The 18,360-nt window shown below is 61.0% G+C and overlaps 1 protein-coding gene across 1 annotated transcript in view; it reads right to left on the reverse strand.

The window, feature by feature from the left end:
• LOC119103952 (sestrin homolog) overlaps positions 1–16,968 on the reverse strand; it is a 31,376-nt gene extending 14,408 nt beyond the window's left edge. Inside the window, exons 1-2 of the mRNA XM_037227663.1 lie at positions 16,810–16,968; positions 10,737–10,895 (exon numbers count right to left, since the gene is read on the reverse strand). Of these exons, the coding sequence (XP_037083558.1) occupies positions 10,737–10,844 (108 nt within the window). The 5' untranslated portion in view covers positions 10,845–10,895; positions 16,810–16,968. The remainder of the gene's footprint in view (positions 1–10,736; positions 10,896–16,809) is intronic.
• Positions 16,969–18,360: the final 1,392 nt, after the last annotated feature.

The following is an 18,360-nucleotide window of genomic DNA, read 5'->3' on the forward strand; positions in this document are numbered from 1 at the left end:
GTTGCAGAGACGCACGCACGACGTTATTATACGAAAGCAATTATACAGGCTCGGGTTCGGTACAGCACAAGACCCTGACGCCTGAGTATCTCTAGTGCTCCGTGCTTTGCGCCAGCAGGGGCGCCTGGTGACCTGACCCCACTCTCTTCCGGTGGCGAACCGCCCCGACCTCTCACCCGACCCACTCCCGTGTGGTGGAGGACCGCCCCGACCTATCACCGGACCACACTCCCGTCCGGTGGCGGACCGCCCCGACCTATCACCCGACCCCACTCCCGTCCGGTGGCGGACCGCCCCGACCTCTCACCCGACCCCAGTCACGTCCGGTGGTGGACCGCCCCGACCTCTCACCCGACCCCACTCCCGTCCGGTGGCGTACCGCCCCGACCTCTCACCCGACTCCACTCCCGTCCGGTGGTGGACCGCCCCGACCTCTCGCCCGACCCCGCCCTCGTTTGGCGGCGGGCCGCCCTGACCTCTCACCCGACACCCGAAGCCTCTTGGGAGGCCGGCGCTGACTTCGCAGAATCCACCGCTGTCCAATAACAGACCGCTTGCGACCGGCAGTCATTGTGTGGCCTGACTTGGAGCGGTGCGGCACTCGTGAGAGGCCTCCCGCCGGGTCCGCCGCCGGGTCCGCACCGGGCGTCACGTCATACCTCCGACACACCGTATCGGCGCTCGGAGACCGCCGCGCGTCAGCAGGCACTCCCGGGCCGGCGTCGGCAGTCGCTCAGCGCACCACAGTGACGTCAGCAGACCGTGTCACGTGACGGACGACCGGGCTCGGTGCGAGATCTGGTGGCGATGGAGGCGGCGATGATCCGGCTCTGCTGTCGAGGCTCGGCCGACCGGCACAAGCGGCGCCAAGTATGTCGGCGCGAGCGCCACGCGGCGGGCGCCCCGACACCGTCACAGGCGCCAGCACCCTCGAGAGGCACGGGCGACACCTCCCCAGCGACGCTCGCCTCTCGCTCTCCTGACACCGATGACACCGGGGGTGGGGGCGATGACACCGGAGTGAGGTCGGCCCCGATAGCTGAGCTGCGCCGACAGCGCTGACGGGCGCGGCTCGCGGGTCGTCGCGGCGGGCGGCGGGCGGCGGGCGGCGGGCGGCGGCTGTGCTCCCTGGTCCCTCCGCCGACGACTCAGGGGACGCCTGCCCACGCCGCCGTCAGCGCCGTCGGGCCACGGAACGACGCGGCCAGGTGCAGCACGGCCGAGGGGAGTCAGGTCAACTGTGCCCTGCTGCGGCGCGGGCCTTCGGCGCGGAGGTTTCGCGAAAACAGCGCGCCGCTCCAAAATGCCGCGCTGCTGAGTCATCAACAGGACACTTGTGATTGTAAACATCACGTGAGGAGCGTTTTATTTCTTTTTTAATGAAGGGAATACGACGAATGTCATGCTGGTGCTGCCAGCCCATAGCGCCGCCGGGTTTCGAACCTCTGCGATGAAGTCCTCGCACAATGTGAGCGTTGAGTTGTGTAAGCGCAGCGAGCGTAGCTGCGTAGGTGTGAGCTTTGTGGCTGCATAGTTGGCGCAGGGCCATTCTATTATCGTGCGCCAGTGTTCTATTGTTTTTGGCGGCCATTCTGCTGCCAAATGCAAAACATGACCTCCAAGCCATGCAGCGTGCAAAGTGCAGCGGCTCAGCGGGTGTTCCATTACTCATAGTCCGTCCTCTCCCCACACCGCAGCGATCGGGGAGGGCGCGCACCCAGCCCGAGCCCAGATCACGTGCGAGGCACGTGGAGTTGCGAGCGGCGGCGCGGTCGGCGGCGGCCGCACGCGATAGCCGCTGCGCGCTCAGGTAGGCCGACGCCGACGCGAACAGTCGCACCGCGCGCCGCACCGCGGCAGGGCGGCCCACCCGCGCCACCAGCACCGCGGCAAGCCGGCCGACCCCGCCACCAGCACCGCGGCAGGGCGGCCGACCCGCGCCACCAGCACCGCGGCGGGGCGGCCGACACGCGCCACCAGCACCGCAACCTCCGGAACAACACCGCATGAGATGCCGCGGAAGTTGGCACGGTGTTTTCCCACATGACACAACGCGGGCCCGTCATTCCCTGCTCCCTGTCCTTGCCCCCTACGCTTTGCCGCCTGCCCCCTCCTCCCTGCCCCGTGCCCTCTCTCGTGCCCTCTTGCCGCTTGCCCATGTCCCGTGTCCCGCTTGTCGCCTGCTCCCTGGCCGCGAGCCGTCTCGTTCCAGGACGGCTGGAGGGGTCATTGCCACCGGTCAGCCCGGAAGAGCCCCCGACCTGGAAGCTGCCCGCTGGGCCTCGCCGCGTCTATTCCGAGCGCGGATACATGCCGCTCACGGCCGCCGCTGGTGGCCAGCTGGCCGGCGCCCAGCTGGCGTCCTCGGCCGGCGCCCGATCCATCGCGCTGCAGTCGTGACCGCTAAATTTGGCCGGCGGCTGCAGCGTGAGCAGAACGGAAGAGACGAAGCGAAACTCAGTCGCGAGTTGACAGCAGTTGCGACTTGTGACTTACTTAACTGTTGGCTCAGAGAGGAGAGCATGATGCAAGTGCAGTTGTTTAAATCCCTTGCGTTGCTGGCAAAACTCGCGTCAGCTATTTTTGTCGTCACCATTCACAGGGCGGGAAAGAAGCAATGCTTTGAGCATGGCAGATTGGTGAGACATCTCAGATCCACCATCAAGACGTGTTTCTGGAAGACTCGCACACCATACGCAACGCTAATTGCAGCGTCTACAACAACCTGTTAATGCATCACGCACATAATTTTCGCACTGTCTGCCGCCTCTCTGGTCCAGGGGACAGGAGCTGGAGAGACAGTTCAGAGACGCTTAGTACGTATCCCAGAACGGGGGCATTGTTTGGCCCAACCAGCAAGGAGAAATCAGCTCACACCTAGCCGAAGAAGACCGATCTGGTCCGGGATGGTCATGTTATGGTAACGTACGGAACGCTAAACCCTCCGCACCGCTGTCTCGCAAGAGCGTCACAGGAGAATTGCACTCATGATTGGGCCTTTACGTGTCACCAACTGCCAGGGCCATCTCGAGACGGGGTGCCTTCCTCAGGTATCCTGAAGGCTGCGGTCGTTGCGTGGCAGGGGCTCAACCACGGACCGACAAGGTCCAGAGCCGAGCGACCTAGCCGCTATACCCCTCCCCCTTAGAAAATCCAGCCGCTGAGCCCCTATCGCAAGCTGTAGAGCGGATTAGGAATTACTACGACACTTTTCCTCAGCTGATGAGCGCAAGATTGTATGAAGTCCTTCACACACCTGCGGAACAATACAGGGAATGGGGGCTCGACTCTTCCGCGATCTCCCCGATGCCTTCCCCGCACGTCCTCTGATGCCTTCCCCGCGCACGCTGTCCCACCTGCGGCGATCTTTCGTCGACCTCGTCGCTCTGACTTGGCTGTTGACGCCATCACATGTATTTCTTTTCCGCCAGTGGTCTGGCCCACGGTCCCGTCTGCGTCCGCTTACTCTGTCACAACGTCCGTGCCCATGTAGCCTCCGCCGCCAGCCTCAGCTCCGATCGGTACAGGTCGGTGCCTTCTGTGGCCTAGAAAGCGTCTGGTGTCGCCCTGTCCGTGTCAGCTACTGTCATTATCCGGCGTGCGTGCGTGCGTGCGTGCGTGCGTGCGTGCGTGCGTGCGTGCGTGCGTGCGTGCGTGCGTGCGTGCGTGTGCGTGCGTGCGTGCGTGCGTGCGTGCGTGCGTGCGTGCGTGCGTGCGTGTGTGTGTGTGTGTGTGTGTGTGTGTGTGTGTGTGTGTGTGTGTGTGTGTGTGTGTGTGTGTGTGTGTGTGTGTGTGTGTGTGTGTGTGTGTGTGTGTGTGTGTGTGTTGTTATGGGTCTAGGACCGCATTCGGCCGATTGGTAATTTCGGAAGACTATTCGGAATACTGTACAATTATTTGAAATGGCGTCCACGAACATGACATAAATGGTGACAATTATCGGCTATTATTTGTCGGTCGAATGCGGCCAATACGTCTTCGTCATAGGCCGGCGTCTGTCCTGCGCACCCAGGCGTTCATCCAACCCACGTCCGGTGTGCCAGACTGAGCCACGCTGCGGCCGCGCCTCTGCGCTGCCCAGCTAAGCCGGTGGATAGCATGGCCGACCGCCAGCTGCGTGCCAGCTCACGCGCCCTCCTGGTGTGCGTCCCCTCCCCCGAGTCGGGCGAGGCGGGTGGTGCGCGCTGAAACCTCCGCCTGGCAACAGCGTCCCCTCCCAGGCCGCAGACACGCACACGCGCACGCACACACCGTCACATGCGCCCGCAGAGCCAGCTGCTCGACGAGCAAACCGGGCAAACAGATGGGTGCGAGGGGGGAGCGGCGCCTGACCCGCGTCCGCCCAGAATCTTCCACGTCAGCAGAGGGCACTACTGCACCTCAGCCTGGAGTATCGCGCGTCGGCGCTTCACTCCCCGTCCCCCCCCCCCCCCTTCCCTCCCCGGAGCCGACACGCCGGCCGTGAGCGAGCAAGGTCGCCGGCCGCTCCTGACCCTGCTGGCAGGCGGACAACTATTCCGCGCCGTTCCGCTGCGCTCAGCGGGGCGGCCGGCGCTGACGCGAGCTCCCCAACAGCCAGAGTTGGCCATCTGCGACAGCGGACGGTGGGCTGGGCGGCGGGCTGGCCGGCGAACGCGCCAAAGTCGACCACCTGCGAACGGGGTGGAAGACGGGCGACCTTTAGCCGCGACGACCGATGGAAATACGGCCCGGCGCTTCGCCCGGCGCGATAGTGCCGAGCCGCGGCGTTGGCCGCTCTGGCCGATGAATCGTCTATCGCACAGCGATGCAGTGCGCGCTGCATGTCGACAGGGCTCGCCGGAAACGCCGATAAGCCTTCAGTGACGTTTGTTTGCTTGGCGGTTCGTGACAGGACGGGACTTTTCCGCAGAATGGCGACGGACCATCGACTGGTGGGCTACTTTAGGGCGCCGCCGTCGAGCCGTCCGCCGGCGGACCCTCTGACCCCTGACCCATGCCTGTGGTCGCAGCCGGCGCCGTGCACCAGTCCGCACGGCCATGGTAAAGACCACATCGCCCTGCGGCGGCCGCGACGCGGGTCAGCCGGGTGGCGTTGGCAGTCGCCAGGCGCGGGTCGCAAGTCCTTCGCCCGAGCGTCCATCGTAGGCACACGGCACGACCAGACGGTCGGACTGAAGCGCTGACGTCGGCGGGAGTGGGGACGCGCCGAGCTCGGGGTGAACACCAGGCCGACGCCAACAGGCAGGCCCACGGCCGCACTCAGCACGCGATCCTGACCAAATCAGACCACGACGGGGCAAGTCGTGCCAAACGTCACTCAAGGTGTCCATTATGAAGGCTCCATCCAAAATGGGACTACGAGCATCGGGTCCATCCAACCTCAGTCACGAGACGCATGACGACGTACAAATTAAAACAGAGGGAACTGAGTCCAACCGCTTCGTCCTTCCCAATCAACCTGAATTACTTCTGCGCGGTAGTTTGTTCGTGACGTCATGCGCTCACCACGGCCATTCGTGCTGTGGTCGTCAGGTTACATGCCCATAAGCCAGCGGTCACGGCGCGGAGGCACACCACAGCTGACCGAACTCCTCCCGCTCGCCTCCACACCCCACATCGTTCGTCGCGGACCGAACTCCTCCCGCTCGCCTACCCACCCGTCCGCGTTCGTCGCTGTCGACTTTGGAGGGGCCCCGGCAACAGCCCGTTCCGCCAGCCTCAGCTGCGAGGCCCCAGGCCTATGCTGTCCGTGGACTGCATGATGCGGTGTACTAGGTGCGGTGATGTGGTGCGCTATTTGCATGGGGGCTCAGCGGTGCCCCCGCATGCCACCAGCCGGCCCGCCGTCCGCTGGTCATAAACAGGACCCCGATGCGGATGGCACGGGGAGGACTCGGCGATACCGGCGCTGTGGCGGCGCGTGCAGCCTGGGCCCGGCCCGGCCGCTGCGGCCAGCACTGCAGCGGCTGCAGTCGGCCCCGCCTGCCCGGGTGTCGGCCGACGTGCCAAACCACTCCCGGCATCCCGGGAAACTGCGAAATAACCAGTTTTGCACGGCTGTCCTGAGCAGCTGGAACGGGTGATATGGGGAGAAAGCCGCACTGGTGCGCAGAGTAGCATGACGGCTGGCCATGAAGGCGGCTCGCGGGACGCTGGCGGGCGGCCCGCAGGACTGACCGATTACCGGGTCAGACCAGGTCAGACTAGATCAGACCACACCAGACCAGACCAGATCGGGCCAGACCAGATCAGATCGGACGAGACCAGACTAGACTAGACCAGACCGGGCCAGACCAGACCAGACCAGATCAGAACAACCCAGACTAGACCAGGTCAGACCAAACAAAAGCGGGAAACCAGCCCGGATCGCGTTCAGCTGCGGCGCTAAGTGACAGGTGGCGGACCTGGCACCACGGGCACGCGCCGGGAGTCAATCCCATACAGTCGACTCATAGGGCGACCATAAGCCCTGATCGGCGGCATACTGGGCAGCGAGACCCTGTTTGGCGGTATGCAGGGTGGTGAGGCCCTGTTCGGCGGTATGCAGGGCAGTGAGATCCTGCCCGGCGATGTGCAGGGTTGTGAGTGTATGGCTGCATTTAAGTCCATCCATGGCATCAAGATGGCGGGGAAAAAGTGGTTATGGCACTATTTTGTAGCGCAAGCGTTGTAGTGTCATTCTGCCCGCACCGTCAAGCTCAATGTTTTTTTCAGCCATTTGATATCAAATCACATAAAGCACTTGCATCTTATAATGCCTCATAATCGTGTAAAAACAGCATGTAAATGAATTTTGATATATGGATAACATCCAGGTGCCACCAGTCCATGCAACGCGCTGCACCTGATTTGTTTACGCGTCGAAATAAATGTTTCTGTCTATCGTCTGGCAAAATTCCTGTTTGTCAACATGTCGGAGATATTTCAGGATGTTTTTCCAGCATGTCAGATAGCGGAGGCTGCCGTTGGCAAGATACTTGGCAAGTTGGCGACCACTGACCTTGGGGGGGGGGGCGAATGGGGTCATTGATGTTTTTGAATTTTAGCATCGGCCCCCATAGGTAGGCATGGTGCCTTCAGGATTGACATTCAGGACCTAAGACCCTCTTATTCTCCCCCCCCCCCCTCCTGATCTCCAGGAAGTCCTATATTTGAAAGGCAGCACGTTCCCCTGACAGATCCGTGTCTGAATACACGATTGATATCTACTGAAACAAGATGGAGGATGGACAGCATCAGGGATGAATTCTAAAAAAAATCATGTCAGAGAGCTGCGATCGCCGTTGTTTCACAAACGTGCGCCACCGTCTGTGGCTGGCATCACCGCCCTTTGTTCCCCGGTACTCCCCTCCCAATCCTGGAGCGGCAAATAAGCCTAATGATTCACCCGCACCCCAAACTATCCCAATTGCGAATGCTCGCAAACAGCAATTAGCCTGAAGCGCCCTGCGGCCGGCGGGCAGACCAAACCCGCGCGCTGCGCCGTCTCTAGCGGCCGGACCCGCAGCCGGCGATCCTGTCGCTGAGCCGTCTCTGGCGGCCGGACCCGCAGCCGGCGAGCCCGTCGCTGAGCCGTCTCTGGCGGCCGGACCCGCCCGCTGAGCCGTCTCCGGCGGCCGGACCCGCAGCCGGCGAGCCTGCTGCGCCGGCTCGATCGCCCCGTGCGTTCCTGACAGCTGACTTTGAATAGAGCCGCACGGCATCTGATAGAGCTCAGCTCCCAAGCTGTACGGGCCGGCCGCCCGGTCAGGCCGCATCGGTCGGGCCGCACCGACCCGGCACCAGTGGAAATTTCCACCAGCGGCGGCGCCGACGAGCCAGCCCGGTCCGTCTCCTGTGGGGCGCGCGCCACCGCGTCCCGCCTCAGCGTCCGACCCCAGGACAGGGAAAAATGACTCCGGCTACGAGCGGCGAACGACCTCAGCCATCGGGAGCAAACGAGCACTGCCAGCGGGAGAGCGCGACTCCGGCCAGCGGGCGCAACCGACCCCGACCAGCAGGAGTAAATCCATCTAGCCCGCAGGAGTGTATAATCCCAGCTACCTGAGGAGGCACGCGACCTAAGCTAGCAGAGCTGACGGCTCAAAGCAACAGGTTGAGCGCAGTCAATAACAGCTGAGAGTCCAAGGAGTCCGTCCAATTGTCCTCGCTGGAGCCAGGCGCCGTGACCGGGCCCACTCGAGCCGGCAGACGCTCCAACCAGTTCTGCTGAGGCGACCGACCGGTCACAACCAGCCGGCATCACTCCAGCCTGCCTGGCATTATCAGCAGCCCGGTCACAATCAGCCGGCATCACTCCAGCCTGCCTGGCATTATCAGCAGCCCTCCCTGTGGCCGAGTGAAGCGTCGAGCGCCGTCGCGACAGCGGCTGTCACCGCCGACAGTCGCAGCCAGGCGCGCAAGAATTGGACTCCGGCGATGAAAGATGATGAGCGCAATTTCGCTGACCGCCGCAGTGAACCGACAATGCAGTCAATTGCCTCGAAATGACGAAGGCATCAGGCAGGAAATGCCAACGTGTGGAAAAGTTCGGGCATAAGCAACAAACAATTGCCATTTTCATCAGAAAGCGGCCCAGTTCACGTCCCACGGCGTTGCCAGCCAATGACGCGTTCCTGACCTGCCACCCCTGATCCTCGCGGGCGGCTGATGGCCCCATCTGCCTCATCGACCTTTACGGTGGCCCCTGGGCACTCGGTGCGGACCCTGGGCACCCGGCGGCGCCCGTAACCCCGGCGCCGGCGGCGGCCGGCCGGGTCAAGGTCGCTGGACCTCTAACGGCGCTGCCCGCACGTGTCTGCTGCAGGCCGAGGTGTGTTTTCGCCGGCATCGCCGCCGTGCCGACGCGGCTGTTGATGCTGGCGCCAGCGCTGGCGCCCGGCGCTGCCAGCGCGCGTCACTGGCTCCAGAAGAGAGCGGCGTGGTGGCGTGGCGCACGATGAATGCGGGCCGCCTGCGCGCCGCTGTCGAAGCGACTTCAGGTGGAGGTCGGCCCGGAGCCGTTCTGTGGGGCCGGCGCCAAGCGGCCTCCGTCGGCTCGCTCTCTCAGTGAAGGCCGCTGGAGGGTGGCGTGCTGCCTGCTCCGGCGGCGCGCCGAGCGGCCGGCGCGCTGGGGAGCCGGCGACCCGTCCGTCACCCTCTGCCCGGCTGCTGCAGCGGGGCGGTCAGGCGGCAGCGCTCTCGCGTCCGTGGCCTTTATTCGTACGACAGGCGGGGCCCGGGTGGGGGTCAATGGCCGCGCTGCAGCGCGAGGTGTCGGCATGACCTTGACGGCCAGTCAGTGGCGGCGGGTTAATGGGGGCAGTGGGACCCAGCGCCCGCGCCTGTGCCTCACCCCATATCACTCCAAAATCAACACCAATCGTATGGCGCTGCATGAAATGACATGATATACAAATCACATTCGCCCCTACCCGCGCTTTCGTCCGCCATAACCCTTCAAAGGATCCCCCGTTCGAGCGGGTGATGAGAGCGTCCGCCGGCATTAGCCCTCTGGTAACTAGGCCGGCTTTCGAGCACGCCTGGCCGTCTTCCGGCCGGCGGCGCAGTGAGACATGATGATGATATGATGATGATGACGAAGATGATTATGTGGAAAAGAGCCCGGGCCCCGCCTGCGAGGTGACGACCCATCAGCGGCCGCGGCGCCGGCCCCAACCCAGCGGGCGGCCGTCTGGAAACATACGGAAGGAGGCGCCGACATGTGGGTCAAGCCGGCGCGCTGGCCGGGAGCTGGGTGCTGGGTGCTGGGTACAGCCAGCGTCTCACAGAAGGAGACTGGGGCAGGGGCTGGGTGCTGACTGCAGCCAACGGTTTACAAAGAGAGGCTGGAGTACCACATTTGGATAATGCGCGCGGTTTTAAAAGGCGCGTGGCACAAAGGCGAACAAATCCACCATGCAAAAGTTTCCCACCGCTTCTTAGATCATCCAATCAGCTGTGCAGCTCTTTTCCCACCGCTGGCCCGGATTAAAGAACAGCCCATTGTGCAGCAAGCACCAAAACGGACAAATTGCGGTCGCGCGACGGCCAGAGCCACTGTCTGCTGTCGCCTGCTGTTAATGAAGAGGACGGCTGCCCCGGTGCCGCTCCCCCGCGCGAACCAGCGACCTTGGACGGATCTGGACGGTTCATGAGGGAGACGACGGCGCTTACGCAGCGGTAGCGGAACGCTGGCGGCAACAGCCGCCACCGAGCTCACTTCCTCATTGCCAGCTGTATACCGCTTGCGCGGGCTCGGGTGGCACTGCGCGGCGGCACTGCGCGGCGGAGGGGTCAGAGTCTGTCCGGCCACCCGCCCGGCCCAGACGGGCGAGGTGGCTGCCTCGACGCAGACTTCCGGCCGCGGCTGTCGGAACCCCGCGTGAGACGGCCTCTCTGTAAATGCCTCTATTTGTTGCCCTGGATACCACCACAGCAGACGGCACAGCCGGCGTCATGGAGCGCGCGAGAACGTGCACGTCGAAGTCGGCTGGCTCGGCCGGACCACGGGCCGGCTCGGCAGCCGCGCCCAGCCGTGCCGTCCCATCGGTGGGTCGGGCAGGTCACCCTGAGACGGCCGGCCGCAGCCCGTCGCCGCCGAGCTCGGTCCCGACTTGAGGAGCTCTCACACTTCCGGGCTAACAGACACGACGACCGCACACAGCGCTGAGCTCCCTCTCCACCCCCACCCGCCCCCTCCCCGTTCGTGTTCGCATCCGCCATCCGTCGCGCGGCGCGTAGGATGACCCCCGGCAGCGTCCGGCGGCGCTCACCATGATGGCGATGTAGTGGCGTACGTCGAACGGTAGCGGCCCGTCGCCGCGCATGATAAAGTGCTGCGTGCGCGTGAAGACGGCCAGGTACTCGGCATGGCAGCACATGTGACGTAGCGCCGGGTCCTGCGAGACGCCGACGTCGCTCAGCACCGACACCTGCGGAACGGGGGTGGCGCCGGTCACTTGAGGGGCCGTCGGCCAGCTGCTGCAGGCCGGGCTCGGGCCGGGCCGGGCCGGGCCGGGTCACGAGACAGGCTGGGGTGGCTGTGGGGAGTTTAAGGCGCGTCGGCTGCAAATGGTTGGCTTGGGAGGAAGGAACGGATCGAGACGTGAGATTGGGTTTATTTTTTAGTGCAGAACGCCACGGCCAGATCGGACGGAGGATAGGTTACGATGAGGGACAGATCACAGTCAAGAGGAAAGCCAGGTCACCACATGGAGAGGGTGTCGGCCGACGACACCGGACGGGTGAACAGCCAACCGGTACGACTGATGCAGTCCAGCTGCCAAATCGCTGAATGCACTCAGCCCAAGTCCACGATTGAAGAGCACCAGTCACGTGACACTAAAAACATCAGCAAAAGCTACCCAAGAGCGGCTCCAAACTGGCATTATGGCGCAACTTCAACTGCGCGTGTTTGTGCAAATAACCACAGACTCACGCGGCGTCCTGCCACTCCCTCAGCATGGTGACCGACTCGATCGGAGCAAACACCTTCATACGGCGGCATCGATGCAGCTCGACAAAGAGCGCAGGAGGCCGGACGGGTAATGTTGCGCGAGGCTCCGCGAGCGAGGCGCTCCCCACAAACGCCAGGTGCACAAACACAACCGCGCCGGCAACGTACACACGGAGACTGGCGCAGCCCTTGGAAGCGGATGTACCGAGAAATTTCTGATAATCGATCGGCGCTATTCCAATAATGCTGGAACATAAGCAGTGATGTTATTAGCTATGCCGGGGGGTGTACGAAGAACACTTGTTCCCAGCATGTCTGGAGCAACAGCTGCGCAAAAATGATATGCGACTCAATTCACTGAGGTCCAAGCCACCAACACTTGCGAAACCAAAAACACGTTGAGCCAGTTAAACAGTGATAGGCATAATGTCAGCGCACAGGGAAGTATCGCTTGGGACGTGATGACGCAACGTCGAAGGCGGCATTGCAGCAATTATAAACAACTCGGTGTTGCAAGTGGTGTCTGCGTATGCACGCTACCGATCTTCCAGCTCGGTTTTTACCACTGGTGTTGAGTTTTCAAGTTCCTCGCTCCCCCATTGTGCGTCATACGCAACCGCAGCGGCAACAGGAGAGTATGCCGCCTGCTTGCATCACCGCAAAGGCATTCGCGCCGTCGCGGCCGATGAACTCAGCGTCCGAAAAAGCGCGCGCAAATGTGGCGCGCCAGGCGCGGCTTGTCATCGGCCGCGCTTCGGCGGCCCCGCCCGCGGCGGCCACAACCTGCACCGCACGTGCGCTTCAGCCGGCCGGCCGGATTCGACAGGCCCCGGCCGGCACAAAGACAGCTGCAACAGGTGCGCGAGCCGGCCGGCGCCGTCCGGCCCAGTTCCACGGCGGGCGACGTCATCACGGTCAAGGTCATCAGCCGGCCGGGCCGCGATGGTGGCGGAGGTCACCGGAGGTCACCGGAGGTCACCGGCGGTCATCGACGGAGGCCCATCGCGGCCACAGACAGGGCCGCACGATCTGGCCGAGATCAGTCGACCAGGAACGGGAACCAGCTAACGAGGGCAGTGCCGGGCGGATAGGTCCGTTTCAATGTCAGGCTCGTGATGCGCGGCGGGCATTGAGCTCGGCCAAAATCGCAGCATGACTTCACTCAGCGCTCTGACGCTGTGCCTGCCGGACCCCTGAGCTGTGCCGAGCGACTGCAGCAGCTCTGAGCTGTGCCGAGTTTGATCGGATCAGTTCAACTTAACTCAACTCAGATCAGCTCAGCTCGGCTCAGCTCGGCTCGGCTCGGCTCGGCTCGGCTCGGCTCGGCTCAGCTCAGCTCAGCTCGGCTCGGCTCGGCTCGGCTCGGCCCGTCGCCGGGGCCTAGCGATCGATGCTGCCGAGATTCCCGGCGGCCGGCGGCGGCCATGTATTGGCGCCGTGTGCAGCTGGAGTGCCGGCCGGCAGGCCTGCCCGGTACGGCCACGGCTGTCGGGGTGCGGGAAACAGCTGCGTGCTGCATCTCTCTGTCGGCTGGAGAAATCCGCCGATAGCGGGCTGTTTGTCCAAGGATTAGGCTGGCTCTCATATCGCAGCAAGTTACTTTGATCTAATAGGGCAATATTCCGGTTCAGTATTGTTCCCTTAATATAAACGGCTGCCTGCACCATGCAAAAATTGCGCCATTGCGCAGACATTTATTGCTCCAGCGCTGGGTCAGGGTAACACTACTACTCGGCATTGCCTTCCAGTCAGCCTTCCATCAAACTCGCACGGGCTGAAAGTAATCATTACGTGGGTTACTGCAATTCCTCCCCGTGTAGGAGGATACGTTAAAAGCTATGCAGCTAAAATAGGGTGCGGAGACCGTCCCAGTAAGATTAGGTTTTACATGCTTCCCGTAAGAAGATAATGCAAACAGCAATCACCAAAGTCCTTGGCAGTTGATAAATAGAGACATAGCAAACAAGTGGGTCAATTCAGCTAACGAAAGCAAATTATGAAAATGGGCACTCAACGTTGCTACAAGATGTGCTCCCCTGGTACACGAGTCGTTAAGACAAAAAGCTGACGATGAACGACATACACATCGTTTTAGAGTTTGCCTGATGACAAATTTATCATACTCCTCAAGTGCGATAATCGCGACAATACATATGTTATTCAACACATCGCACTCGACAGACAAGGTCAAGGTAGTTGTCCCTTGAATACATTCCATGTCGATTTTAACCAGCAATCAACGTGCAGCTAGCTATGTCAGTGATTATCATTTTCTTATACGGCACCGGTACAGGGAACACGGCACCGGTACAGGGAACACGGCGCCGGTACAGGGAACACAATGGAATCTGGCAACAGTTTCAACAATGGGGTTCAGAGATGCTGAATTGCTTCATTGTTGGGAACGTAATAGAGCCACACGAATATCACCACGCATCGTAAGCCATTAGCGTAACGGGATTAGTGGGTGATGCTGAGTCCTGTAGCTAGCGCGGGAACTCGGCGCATCTGGCACGCCTGGGCATGACATGAGTCACTGATGTGCATGCCGAAGTTATATCTTCCTCGCCTCCCCGACACAAACATTCAATAACGTTGTGCACACGTGCCCAATTACGCAATGCGATGGGGTCCTTTTCATGTCAGCCGACATATGTCAACGTAATGGCTCCGGCATACGGCGGTCCTTCCTTCGCACCTGGAAGCGCATTTATTGTGCATGCCTTCGCCTGGCCATGCCGTGGCCGCCCGGGCCAGGGTCAATTGACCATCTGGGCGGCCAGATGCTCCGCAGGCGGAAAAAAACATTAAGAATCTGCCAATCATAACCCGACATAGCCCGACGCATGCAGCTGGAGCGCTTTTCACTGGCTGCGACGGCCGCGCGAGGCGCTGACACGCGTGCCCGAACAGCCCGGGGACGCTCGACGCCAGGCAAGGCCGTACGGATCCATGCAATAAAGAAAACCAACACTCGCCGGACGAGTGCCGGTAGATTTTTCACGGAGTGATACATGCTGACGCTGTAAATGGTATCGCAGCGCATCCAAGGCTGGCCGTTTGTGACTGAAGGCTTCGGAAGCTCGAGCCCATGCTCAGGGAACATCCTACCCTTTAATTGGTCGTTTATCATCGATTTCTTTTAAAAGAGCATTGCTGGTATGAACGATTTCGTGCCAAATAACTTTTGGAGAACCTGATAGGTCGACTCGAGAAACTATGTGAGGTAGGAGCGGTACTAATGTTCATGCTCATACGGAGTGGTCCCCAATAATTTAAGTTCAGCATAAAGCCTGCGACGGTGCACAGGAAGAAAGGCCTGAGCAGGCAGGACATGAAACTATGGTGTCAGGTACCGACGCGGTATACGGTTCCATCTGGGAAAAAATTTACTTGACACGAAACGAGCCGTCGCGCTGTTTGAAGCGATCAGGGCATAAAGGTGCATTGCTACATTCAGAAAGATAAAAAGGCGATGAACTGGCGGATCAGATTCTGTGTTGCCCGCTAGGGTAGACTGAATCCTAAAGCTCAAGCCGCTGCGGAGCTCCACCCGCTGCCGGTAACCGGTGCCAGCTGCCCATGTCAACCTGAGGCCTGGCATGACCAGGCTGACACGAGGGCGGACGGGCACGCTGACACGGCGACCGCCGCCCAGGGTGTGTCACCCCTGGGTGTGTCACCCCTGGGTGTGTCAGCCATGTCCGGCGGACGCGGTCGGCTGTGGCACGACGTCGCGGCGTCCCACCGCCTTGTCCGCGCTCGTCGCCGCTCGGACCCGTCCGCGATGTCCGGTGGACCGCCGCGTTCGTCAGCGGAAGCCGCCGTCGCCCCGTGTCACTCCGAGCAGACTCGCGCGCGGTCAAGCCCGAAATACCTCAGGTGTCTGCGGCTCCTTCTGGTCAAGAGCTGCGAGCGCCAGAGTTGGCCGAGGCTTATTGGAACTTTTGACGAGTCGGGACTGGACTTCGGACTGGCCAGGACTATCTCGGGTCTCCACGGCCGCGGGCCGCTCGGGAGCCAGCAGATTGCGAGTCACGGCAAGACAAAACATGTTTTCGCCGGCGCGACTCGAGTGGATGTGCGGCCTGAGCGCCTGACTGGGGGCCTGACTGGGGCCTGATGCGAACTGCCGAGCTCCGCTGGGAGACACCGGTAACGGAGCTCTGCTCAGCCATGGGGAGTCAATCACACCCTGTCTGTGGCCCAAAGTCGGCCAGGGCCAGGCGACCATCTTGTCATATGTGTTTAGCGGATTTCAGTCAAGTGACCCCCATTTGTCGATACCTTTCATTAAAAAACGGGATACTGTTTTCACTTACGCTCACGCAGCTCTGCGCTCACATCCATCGTTTCTTGTTTCTATGTCCAAGACGACAAAAGCGCCCAATATGCATTCTTCCCTGACGTTTGAGGTGCTGAACGTCCGGGCGGTTCTTGAGAGAATATTGGCCATGAGAAAAAACAAAAGGCGACACAGCGCACCACTATGGGCCAAATTGTGGCCACAAACTTCTCTAAGAAAAGGAATTTGGCCGATTCATTTATGTGAAGCAGCCACCACGTTCTGCGGGGCTGATTGTGCTAGACTTAGACCTTTTAAAATGCTCTAAGCAACCGTGCAAAAGCAATGCAAAAACGTTCCTTGACTGAAGCAAGTAATCACGAACGAAGCGAGAGTCCAGAGCGCATGCACGTCTGCATGGCGCACCCGCAGACTAGGACATCTAACATGCATTACTGACTGACTGGTCTGGGGCCGTCCAAGCCTGAAGGTTCTGACTTAAGGCGCAAACATCCGATACAGTGCAGCACGGCGCCGGGAGCCTCCTATCAATGTGAACAATGATGTTATCCATGCCTTATTGATCACGTCTTTCACAAACTCAGGCGTGTGCTGAAAGTTAAATGCTGCACAAAACCGATATTCCGAGCATCGCACTGCTGATGTGGCGGCCTAGACCACCGAGATCACCAGATCGAAGTTTATCAGACCAGTTTCAAACCACATAGTCATGGTGTATTTATTTTCCTGTGAATATTATGCAAAGCATATGGCATACTAAGGTTGTATTTTCCGCAAGCCCTGCAAATGTGTTTAATAGAGGATTAGACCGAGCAAGTATACAACTTTGCTATAGAAGATGGAGGTCGGGAGACCAGGAAGCGTCGCATCTCGATATTCCAGGGGGTATATTGGGGACAGACTCCTTCCTTCCTCTCGGAAAAAATCTCCTCCCTCTCGAAAACCTGAGGGATCTCTACAGATTCCTGCTTTCATCACCCTCAGCTTTCATCAAAACCTACCGTCATCCATCGCCTTTGCCACAACTGTACCGGTGAGCCGTCTAGCACGTTGGTGTTTCCGTGTCAGCTGACCGGGCACTCACGTCATACAGAAGTCGTACGGCAGGTCGGCTCGTCCATCACCTCGCACGCGCCGATCGCGGCGCCCGAGTCCGCCGACTCGGGCAGCGTGCCCGCGCACGGCGCCACCTCCGGGTCCACGACCATGGCTAGAGCCGTGCGCCGTGCCCTACCCCCGCGCCTCCCGCCGCCCGACTGGCGCTCGGCGCTCGGCGCTGGGCGCCGGGCGCCGGCCGCGCGCCCGCCCGCCGCCGCCGCCGCCGGTCTGAGTCGGCCGGGCGGCCACATTTCGTCAGGCGGCGCAGGTGCCACATGCGCGGCCGGCGCCCGTATTGAGCAGGCGGAGGCGGCGAACAAAGGGGGCTGGATCCGGACGCCGGCGGATCCGGATACGAAGGGTCTAGCCGGATCCGGGTTCCGATGGGGAAGGGGGTGATTCAGAAGCCGGCAGTGCGAGGCGCGCCAGGAAGCCGGATGGGATGGCGGCAGGGTCGAAAGGGGCGCCCTCCTCTCCGGAACTCGCGCCCTCAGTCCAGAGCCAGTGAGTTACGTCCTGGTTCGTTGGCGCTATCGCGACCACCAGCGTCGGACGCAGAAGCTGCCACGCTAATTACTTGAGCTACCACGTGCGGTGAAAAGTAGTCTGTTTTCGTCGACCGTTGCCTCTATCGATCTAGTATCTGTGTCCAAGAGTGCGGGCGTTGGGAGAAGGACCGGCTCGCAAGCGGAACAGGAGCATCATCCGGCCGCTGGCAGCAGAGGCTGCGGCATGGGCGCCAGCCGCCCGGCCGAACTCCGAACATCGGTGGTGAGACCGAGATCGAAGCCCCGGCAGTAAAACCGCCGCCCAGACACAGACGGCTCGGGACGTGAAGCTGGCCGGCGCGAGAGCCGAAGTCCGGGTGCGGATCGCCAGAGCGAGTTCGCTATATCTCTGATGGAAGTGGAAACCAATGGGACGTGATGTGGGAGGGGAGCAGAGGGACCAATGGCAGCGCAGGAAATCATGGAGGTCCCCTTCGATTTGTTGTCAATACGATTGTCAGCTGGAATGCGTGACGTCATGCGTGCTGACGGAGCGTACGATGCGTGGGCTGATGGAAAGTTTTTAACCTTGCCTTCCGTTTTTCCTTTACCTTTTAACCACTTCAGACTATACGCTAACTCTGGCTTTCTGCCAACCGTTACACACTACCTATAAAGTGGTGTTCGGAAGCGTGTATCCTGCTCTGATATTAAATAATCTATGCTGTCCGTAAATTGAGTGGTTCCTCCCATTTCTATCTCATTTCAATTTCTTCTTTTCTCATTTCGAGTGTCGCTCATATTTGTGTGGAACCGGTCCATCGATCCTTCGCTGCTACTTGTGCCGGCATTAAGCCCATCCTTTCGTTGAATTGCAGTTTGTACTGACAAAGCCGATGTTCGAGGCCCGCGGCGTTTCGTTCCTGTTCTCCATCTTTTAACATCACTCCAACGTCATTAATTTGCTGGCGAACGCCACCACACACCACACCAATCACTGTTACTCACCTTTTGATGACTTCTCTTGGTGCTTGAATTCCTCTCTTATC

The sequence above is a fragment of the Pollicipes pollicipes genome, unplaced genomic scaffold, assembly GCF_011947565.3.
Source record: "Pollicipes pollicipes isolate AB1234 unplaced genomic scaffold, Ppol_2.1 Scaffold_5724;HRSCAF=6776_pilon_pilon_pilon, whole genome shotgun sequence".
NCBI lineage: Eukaryota > Metazoa > Arthropoda > Thecostraca > Pollicipedomorpha > Pollicipedidae > Pollicipes > Pollicipes pollicipes.